At 42.5% G+C, this 10,491-nt stretch overlaps 1 protein-coding gene across 2 annotated transcripts; it reads left to right on the top strand.

Annotated features, from left to right (window-relative positions):
- Window positions 1-2,242: 2,242 nt before the first annotated feature.
- Window positions 2,243-7,345, top strand: LOC311238941 (cold-inducible RNA-binding protein B-like). Of its 2 annotated transcripts, none has more exons than XM_084327145.1 (2): window positions 2,243-2,318; window positions 5,876-7,345. In XM_084327145.1, exon 2 carries the CDS (start codon window positions 5,935-5,937, stop codon window positions 6,370-6,372), a length of 438 nt encoding a protein of 145 aa, XP_084183271.1. In that variant the 5' UTR covers window positions 2,243-2,318; window positions 5,876-5,934; the 3' UTR covers window positions 6,373-7,345. The 2 variants fall into 2 exon arrangements, with proteins under 2 accessions (XP_084183271.1, XP_084183272.1); XM_084327146.1 differs by having other exon boundaries at window positions 2,247-2,318; window positions 5,879-7,345.
- The last annotated feature ends 3,146 nt before the right edge of the window (window positions 7,346-10,491 follow it).

The following is a 10,491-nucleotide window of genomic DNA, read 5'->3' as shown; positions in this document are numbered from 1 at the left end:
TGGCCCCTGTAAATATCCTAACCCAACCCCCTCCAATGTACAGTCATTTACCTAGTATGGTTTTGTCAATAGTCCAATGTACAATTTTGTTTGTTTGTACAGTGTCTCCCCCCCCCCCTCAATGTACAGTTTTGCTTGTATATACAGTGTGCCCCCCCCCCCCCAACCACCTCCAATGTAGATTACCCAGTATGGTTGTCAATATCCCAGTGTACCCAACCCCCCCCACCCAACCTCCTCCAATGTACAGTTTCTACGTCAAATGTATATACTCCCTTTTCCTGACTCCTTCTGTATCACAGAAGAAACAGTACTGTATTTGCAAATCTGGTATGTCATAAATGTATAGATGTAGCAGTACTGACTATCTGTATGTCATGTATGTCATATATGTCCTGATGAATTGAAAATGGGGGACCCTGATGTAAACAAGACGAAAGTCTTTCTCTGGTCTGCATCCCCTTAACAATTGTGTGTATTGAGCTGTACTGTATTGTACCCATTCTGCAATCTGTTAATAAAGTTTTCAATCAATTCAATCAATCAAATCACTACCCACTTTCAAAAACACTCTCAAAAAACACCTACGGGAGACTGCAATTCGAAACTGGCCCCTGTAAATGTCCTAACACAACCCCCCCCCAATGTACAGTAAACTTGTCAATATTCCAATGTACAGTTTTGCTTGTTCAGTTGTACAGTGTCGTCCACCCACCCCTCCTACCCAACCCCCCCCCCCCCACCCCCCCCACCCACCCAACCACCTCCAATGTACAGTCCCCCCCCCCCAACCTACCCAACCTCCTCCAATGTACAGTTTCTACGTCAAATGTATATACTATCTTTTCTGGACTCTTTTCGTATCAAAAACAGTACTGTATTTGCAAATCTGGTATGTCATAAATGTATAGATGTAGCAGTACTGTCTATCTGTATGTCATGTATGTCATATATGTTATGATGAATTGAAAATGGGGGACCCTGATGTAAACAAGATGAAAGTCTTTCTCTGGTCTGAATCCCCTTAAAAATTTTATGTATTGAGCTGTACTGTACTGTACCCATTCTGCAATCTGTTAATAAAGTTGTCAATCAATCAATTCAAAACCGACACTCTGGAACAAGCTCCAACTCAACTTAAAATCTGCAAGCACTCTACAGACTTTTAAGGCCATGCTCAAAACCCACCTTTTTCGCCATAAAAAAATCCATGAGATAGTTTTTGTATTGTAGTATGACTGTTGTCCGTTCTCTGTCTGCTTGGTTGGCCTGCATGCACTTTTTTCTGTTTTCGTATTGTTCCTGTCTTTCTGTTTTTCTTTCTTTCCTGGCCAGCGCCCCGGGCCGATGTAACTATTGGTTGAGGGGTGCAATATAAATAAATGTATCATATCATATCACAGGGCCATGGGCCTACTGGCCTGATTTTATATATTGCTGTGAAGTTATGAATAAATCCAGGACTAATCAAAAGCCACAGTCTAGATTGATTTTTAGAGAGAAGTAATCTGAGAAACGATAAACTTTTACTGGAAATTGTGACGTTAATACAAGAGTTTTGCCTTGAGGGTGCGATTCAGACAAGTAGTAGCCTAACTTATAATTAATTCAAGGCCGGGCGATTGAGGTGGTTACTGAATACAATTATTTGGACTCTCTATTTAAATAGATCCTCAGTTAAAGGAAATCCTTCCTGAATGGCTTCTACCTGAAGGCTTTCCAATTACATTTGGTGAACTATCCATTTGACTCAACTCAATTTACCCAAAATGATTGTTTACCTCTAATTCTAAAGGTAACTAATCAGGTTGAATGTGTTACTATGCACTGGTTTCTTAGTTGTTATCTGTACCCCCTAAAGTCAATTGTCACTGAATTATTTATTGAATCTCTTTTGTATTGACATCTGGTTCAGACATTAATTCTCCAGACATGAACAGCCCAGTCTAAGCAGGCTCGTTGAGGTGTCCAGTAAGGTCGTAGGAGTGAGCCAGGCCAAGTTCAGACCTTTTTCAATTTATGTAATTGTAGAGGGTTTGAAAATGCCTCAATGTAAAGTTTTATACAAAAACATACACCCCCTATTTTTTAAGATTATTCACAACTACTCTAACAGTAATTTACTTTTGAATGAGATGCTACATCTTATTAGACTTCCAAGTCAGTAGATGGCGCTCCTGCGCTCTTGTGAGTGATAGAGGAAATCAGTATAGTCTTGGCTCCCAAGCATGCGCAGTCAGAATAAACCGCTACCACGCTGCCAGCAGAGCCAGGCTACTGAGGCTAGAAGAAATAACGTGTCTATTCTCCATTCACAGGTAATACAATAATTATCTAAAACATTCCTAAAGATGTTTAAAAACGAATGTGAACTGTCGGTGACATGTTATGTAACGTTTTGAGTGTGTACATGAACATGTTTGGACGAGTAGTTTTAAATGAATAATTGCTAACTGTTAGCTAGCGTGTTACACCGACGGTACATGTGGGTGCGTGCATTTGAACGTGTGTGTAAGAGCGTGTTACCGACCGTCAATGTGTATTTGAGCTAAGGTTATGTAGCTAGTAACTTGTATTCAATTTCAGATGTGTACTATTGGTTTTTGTGACTGTTCTGACTACAGGATTAGGTATTACGTTTGTATTTAAGTAAGAATATATAGATGGCGATGCAAAAGGGTTTATTGGTTGCACTTCAAGGGTACTACGACTATGCTTGCACCTCATGGTACCAAAGCACCTCAAAGGCGCTAAAAACAAAATTACAAACATCTCAAAACAAACTGGTCAGACTACTGCTTGACCTTACTCCTAGAACCCACCTCACCCCTGCCCACTTTGACAACCTAGGATGGCTTAGAGTAGAAGGACAGAGTACAGCAACTTGCAATGGGCCTGGTCTACAAGATACACTACACGACCAAGGTACCCATGTACATGTCAAAATACTTCCCAATTATTTCGCAATTATGCCACAACAATGTGGAACGCCCTACCCAAAGCTGTAAAGGAATGTAAATCACTACCCACCTTCAAAAACACTCTCAAAGAACACCTACGGGAGACTGCAATTCAAAACTGGCCCCTACAAATGTCCTAACCCAGTTGTACAATAAAGACCAAGCATGGCTTTGTCAGTATTCCAATGTACAGCCCCACCCAACCCCACCCCACCTACCCAACCTCCTCCAATATACAGTTTCCATGTCAAATGTATGTCAGTATTCCAATGTACAGTGTGTGTCCCCCCTACCCAACCCCCCCCCCCCACCTCCAATGTACAGCCCCACCCCACCTACCCAACCTCCCCCAATGCACAGTTTCTATGTCAAATGTATATACTCTTCTTCTGGATTTTTTTAGTATCACAAACAGTACTGTATTTGAAAATCTGGTATGTCATAAATGTATAGATGTAGCAGTACTGTCTATCTGTATGTCATGTGTGTCATATGATGAATTGAAAATGGGGGACCCTGATGGAAACAAGACGAAAGTCTTTCTCAGGTCTGCATCCTCTTAACAATTGTATGTATTGAGCTGTACTGTACTGTACCCATTCTGCAATCTGTTAATAAACTTTTCAATCAATCAATCAATCCCAAAGGTCAGTGAATACCACGATCACAACACCAGAGGGAGCTCCACAAATCATGTTAACCCAGATTCGGCTCAAACACGTTTCGCAATTATGCCACATCAATGTGGAACGCCCTACCCAAAGCTGTAAAGGAATGTGAATCACTTTCAAAAACTCTCTCAAAGAACACCTACGGGAGACTGCAATTAGAAACTGGCCCCTACAAATGTCCTAACCCAGTTGTACAGTAAATGACCAAGTATGGCTTTGTCAGTATTCCAGTGTACAGTGTCCCCTACCCAACCCTCCCCCCACCTCCAATGTACAGCCCCCCCCCCCCACCCAACCACACCCCACCTACCCAACCTCCTCCAATGTACAGTTTCTACGTCAAATGTATACACTCTTTTTCTGGACACTTTTTGTATCACAAACAGTACTGTATTTGCAAGTCTGGTACGTCATAAATGTATAGATGTAGCAGTACTCTCTATCTGTATGTTGTGTGTCATATATGTTACGATGATCTAGGGCTGGGCGATAAAACGATAACGATAACTATCGCGATAAATTATTTCCTCGAAATAAACATGAAACGTGGTCGCAAAGTTTCGATATATCGATTTCCAAGCTTGGCTCCGTTCAGCCTCGGCTCACCACACTCACTAACAACAAACAACGTTACGTGATGACGTGACGTGCATACGCACAACAGCTAAGAACCAATCAGTGAAGGAGATGGCCGAGAGCGAACGAGATCCGGAAGGAGACGTACTAGGACTCACTCAACAACAAGGCTTGCTAGGCTAATTAGCTTGCACGCCATTGTTTTATATATTTACGTGCCGAGTATGTGTGTGTTTTGAATTCTGAGGCCACGTTTAAGTAGTGTGGGGTATACAGTGGACGTCGTTTCAATATATTGTGGCGGAAGAGAGTATTTTAGTGTCATATTTAGCACATTGTCGTGGAATACATCGCTTAGAAGCAACAGGCTGGCTAGGATACCTAGCTTGCACGGCACTGTTTTATATATTTACGTGCCGAGTATGTGTGTGTTTTAAATTCTGAGGCCACGTTTATAGTAGTGTGGGAGTGGACGTCGTTTCAATATATTGTGGCGGAAGAGAGTATTTTAGTGTCATATTTATTGTTATGAGATACTCCGCTTGTCGGCTAACTGTTAACGTGCGCGGACTGATGACGACATCAACTCGACTTGAGACATTCGCAGCAGCATATTAGAAGTTAATTAAACTTGACAGACATTATATCGACGATAATTATCGATATCGAATTATATGAAAATAATTTAATAATTTTATCGCGATAACGTTTTTGGTCATATCGCCCAGCCCTACGATGATCAATCAAGGATACAGATTGAATTTATGCCAAAATATTTTTATTGTTTTGCACTATTTCGTTTCCTAAAGAATACATTTGAAGATTGTATTTTTGTATGATTTGGTTTATTATATTATTGTACAATAAGAATTACAAAGTAAATTGGAGTATTGGAATGTTAAAGGAATATTTTGTCAGAATAAACCACTCCCAGTAGAGCGAGGCTAGAAGAGATAACGTGTCTATTCATCATTAATAGCCCCTTTCGGGTCTGATGCACGCCAACAAGGTTGGACGAGTGAACAGTCCCTTATACCTTCATAGAAAAATCCCACAATTAACTCCTCAGCAAAACGCTCGTCGTACAACTTGTACAAGTATCGCAGAGAAATTTCAAAGGTACTCGGTTGCACGAGGGTTTCGGACAGGCGTGCATCACAGACCCGAAAGGGGTTACATCATTCACAGATCCACAGCGCACCCTTGTCTGTATCGCTTGTGCCGACTCAGAATCCCCTAGGTCTGAGGCCGGTAACATAAGCCCCGCCCCCTTTCTTTATCCAATCACAACTGTTGCTTCCCTTGGACAAACTGTTTTGTCAGAGGAAAGCAACAGTTGTGATTGGAGGATCAGGAAAAGAGGGCAGGGTTTGAGGTCAATTCATCAGAGGCTTTGATTCTATTCTGGTCTTAACTGATGTTCCAAAGGGAATTCTAACTCTTGCCGCCACTCAGGCCCAGAAATTAAATGTAGGCTGTCAACCATTCCTTCTGGCCATAATTGGGTTAAATCTGCACTGCCCTACAAAAACAAACCATTACCATAACACGCCCAATTGTCAGTCATCGAAATAACCTTGTACTATTATGAACTTTGCCAACTAAGGAATGTACCTCACCTATATTACTACCTACTATGCTAATTATGTCTCACCTCTTCACTTGCAGCAGCACCGCACAGGTCCTCCATTTGCCACGAGTTTGCTACTGTAGCTTACAGACAAAAGATGTCCGACGAGGGAAAACTTTTCGTCGGCGGACTGAGCTTCGACACCACCGATGACTCGTTGGCGGCAGCGTTCTCAAAGTATGGAAACGTCGTCAGATGCGACGTGATCAAAGACAAAGAGACTGGAAGGTCTCGCGGCTTCGGCTTTGTTACATATGAAAACCCACAGGACGCCAAAGATGCGATGGATAAAATGGACGGCAAGACGGTGGACGGCAGAGAGATTCGTGTGAATGAAGCAGGGCAGGGTGGCGGCGGCGGCAGAGGTCGCGGTGGTGGAGGATACGGAGGCGGAGGAAGCTATGGCGGCGGGAGAGGCGGTGGAGGATACGGCGGTGGAGGTGGTAGCTACGGAGAGCGTAGCAGCTATGGCGGCGGTGGAGATAGGAGTTACGGCGGTGGTGGATACAGAAGCGGCGGTGGATACAGGGAGTAGTTGGAAGCGGGGGTAGCTACTGGGAGCGCTCTGGATCATACAGCTATGCTGCACACGAGAAACTCTCCCCGATTCAAGATCATCCATCGACTGGCTGTATTTAAAATATGCGCTCCCTTAGGAAATGTCCATGTGTTGTTGACTCGATTCTCTTTGTAGTATGTTGTTGCAGTAGCTCAAGCGTCGTGCAAATGTAGCCATAGTTTTGGCCATTCATTGACAAACCATGTTTAAACTCAAGTTGAAGATTTCTTTCCTACTTGAGGGCAATTGTTCTCACAGCTTTTTTTTCTAACCTTGCACCTATTAACTAAGTACAATATCTGATTTGATTGGTGCCGTTAAATGAGAAATTGGAAAACTCAGAAATTGAAATGATCTAATTTTTTTTTCTTGTCAACCAGGATTTTGAAGCACCATTCCTACCTCGCACTGTTAAGCAACTCTTGTTTTCCCCTGGATGTAGGGGAAATTCAATAGGGCTTTACTTTTGTTTGAGTTATCCTTCATTTTAATGCTTGTCCAACCTACCTCCTGCCAAGTTATTGAATGAGAAATCCATTTAGTAGCTCAAACAGGCTTTTGGGTTTCATAGTACATTCCGGCAGCAATGCCTCAGCCATGTAATTTTTTTTAATCTTAAATATAGATTAGCAGAGGGTCCTGTATGTTCAGTTTCCCAAAAGTTCATTCCTTTCATACTGGTGAAATGCACGCCTAATGTAGTCTGCTGTTCAATGTGTTTTTTTGCTTTGCTCAACGGCTGCATTTTAAATGTGCTGTTAGAATGGACTGAACTTGTATAAGTGATCGACGTCTAACTTCTCTCACCGATTATAAAACTCGGAATGAGAGCATTTTTGTACTTTCTGTTCTTTGTATCAACATTAAAGCTTTTTTTTTTTTTTTTTTATATATATACCGTCATTGAGTCTACTAAACGATTCATGGGAAATAAAAAGTCTCAACACTGTTTGATTTACAATGTTACTTATCCTTAGCTGCCACAATTGTTCCCTTCCTGCTGACTTGTACAGAACTTGTACGTTGTTTTGGATAAAAGCGTCGGCTAAATGTATGTAGGGCTGTGCAGTTCTCGACAATTCTCTCTTGCCTGTAGTTGACGTTTATCAGCCAGACGAGGGTCAATATACGTATTTGAACTGAGTGAATATGGCGGCGCTGACTCAAGGTCACTGAGAAATGATGACATCGGTGTTTGAATATGTTGATGGGACCTAGGACTCCGGGATCCTAAAAGAGAATATACCGGTATACATTTGAGGGGGATGAAACTGTACACTAGGGGGTTTGGACATTTACGGGGGCCAGTTTCGAATTGTAGCCTCCCGTAGGTACTCTTTGAGGGCGGTTTTGGAGGTGGGTAGGGCGTTCCACATCGTTGTGGCATAATTGCGAAACGTGTTTAGTCCCTAGTTTGAGCAGAATCTGGGTTGAACATGATTTGTGGAACTCCCTCTGGTGTTGTGGTCGTCGAATTCACTGACCTTTGGGAAGTATTTTGACATGTACATGGGTATCTTAGTGGTGTAGTGTATCTTGTAGACCAGGCCCATTGCAAGCTGCTGTACTCTGCCATCCTAGGATGTCAAAATGGGCAGGGGTGAGGTGGGTTTTAGTAAGGTCAAGCAGTAGTGACCAGTTTGTTTTGTGATGTTTGTAGTGTTTTTTTTTTTTTGTCTGTCTTGTACAAAACTTGTAGTCGCTTTGGATAAAAGCGTCTGCTAAATGACTACAAACGTCACAAAACAAACTGGTCAGACTACTGCTTGACCTTACTCCTAAAACCCACCTCACCCCTGTCCATTTTGACAACCTAGGATGGCTTAGAGTAGACTAGCGTACAGCAACTTGCAATGGGCCTGGTCTACAAGATACATTACACCACTAAGATACCCATGTACATGTCGAGGTACTTCCCAAAGGTCAGTGAATTCTACGACCACAACACCAGAGGTACTTCCACAAATCATGTTCAACCCAGATTCGGCTCAAACAAGGGACTAAACACGTTTCGCAATTATGCCACAACAATGTGGAACACCCTACCCACAGCCGTAAAATAATGTGAATCCCTACCCACCTTCAAAACCGCTCTCAAAGAGCACCTACGGGAGGCTGCCATTCGAAACTGGCCCCAGTAAATGTCCAACCCAACCCCCTCCAATGTACAGTTTCTTCCCCCTCAAATGTATATATTCTCTTTTAGAATATCTATCTCTTAAACAGTACTGTATGTTGTGTATGTCATAAATGTCATGATGAATTGAAAATGGGGGGGACCCTGATGTAAACAAGACAAGTCTTTCTCTGGTCTGCATCCCCTTGTGTGTATCGCCGTACTGTATTGTACCCAGTGGTGCAGTCCTAATATGGGAACTGGTAACACGCCACGTGCACGCGCGGGTACGTGCATGCGCACATAACTGATTTATACACACACAAGCGCATATACGCAAGTGCAATCTTTCTATCATACAAGCTCTTCTTGCTCTCTATTTGTGTGAATGTGCGCGTGGAAAGCTGGCGCGCAGCACAGACGCTTGATTCAATATCATAAGCAGGTAGACCCCCATCACGAATTCCGAGCCACATTAGTATTCACCTCCACTGCCTGTGTCACACAGAATGAAGGGGGAGATGCATTCAGATAGCCAACACCCAGACACTTAGTCTACCTGCGCTTTTTGTTATGTAAAACGGTGGCCGGGTACTAGTCACAACGAATGGATACAGCGCATTTTTGTGTGCGTGTACACGCGAGTACACATCCGTGCGCGATCGCGCGTACTTCTGCCTCAGTGATCTGGTAACACGGCGTGTAACCGGGTGTGACCGCGACTGCACCACTGATTGTACCCATTCTGCAATCTGTTAATAAAGTTTTCAATCAGGACCAGAGAGGAGGACCTGTTCTGCTGGCTGCAGTGAGACTGTCTGCAGAACAGCCAGGGCCTGTATGATGGGACTACCAAAAAAAAATCAAATATAACTATACCTGCGTAGGACAGTTCTCCATCTTTGATTCGTTCAGACATTTACGGGGGCCAATTTCGAATTGCAGCCTCCCGTAGGTGCTCTTTGAGAGCGGTTTTGAAGGTGGGTAGAGATTCAATTTTTTTTACGGCTGTGGGTAGGGCGTTCCACATTGATGTGGCATAATTACCAAACGTGTTAAGTCAAGTTCCTTGTTTGAGCCGAATCTGGGTTGCACATGATTTGTGGAACTCCCTCTGGTCTTGTGGTCGTGGTATTTACTGACCTTTGGGAAGTACCTCGATATGTACATGGGTACCTTAGTGGTGTAGTGTATCTTGTAGACCAGGCCCATTGCAAGTTGTTGTACTTGTCTACTCTAAGCCATCCTAGGTTGTCAAAATGGGCTGGGGTGAGGTGTGTTCTAGGAGTGAGGTCAAGCAGTAGTCTGACCTGCTATTGTGTGTGACCGGCAGTGATGCCACAGATTACTTGTAAAAGTAATCTGATTACTGATTACTCCTTTAAAAAGTAATCCAAGTTACTTTACTGATTACTTGATTATCAGAGTAACTTAGTTACTTTGAAAGTAACTAGGTTACGAAGTCGTCGTCGTTCCCCCAACAGTTTTTTTTAAACGCTTTATTGAAAGTGCATAAATTGTTTTTAACTTGTTTCTCTGCACATAACGTAAATTGTTAAACTAGTGCTTCAGCTTCTGTACCATCAAGTATGGTAAAGCAACAGTCTATGATGCTCACAGCATTAGAGCAGCCAGCCAGTGGTTTTACAAAACCAGTGTATCCATTCACATCTAACAAATGCAGGCTGAACTATTCAATTATATCAACTGTAACTATTAAATTGTTTTTATAAATGTCTCTCTATAAACATACAATCAGTCTCTCTTTAACATGTAAATTAACTGTAAATCTGGCAAATAAGAGCTTTTCTCTCTCTCTCTCACCCCTCTCTCTCTCTCTCTCTCACCCCTCTCTCTCTCTCTCTCACCCCCTCCCCATGCCTCTTTCTCTCCAACCCCACCCAGACAGCCTACATCTCTAATATAATAATAATAATAATAATAATAATAATTATTATTATTATTATAATATAATCCCT

Source organism: Notolepis coatsorum (genome assembly GCF_963971535.1).
Source record: "Notolepis coatsorum genome assembly, chromosome: 1".
NCBI classification, from domain to species: domain Eukaryota; kingdom Metazoa; phylum Chordata; class Actinopteri; order Aulopiformes; family Paralepididae; genus Notolepis; species Notolepis coatsorum.
Note: the sequence above shows the minus strand (reverse complement) of the source record. Positions and strands in the feature narration are given on the sequence as shown.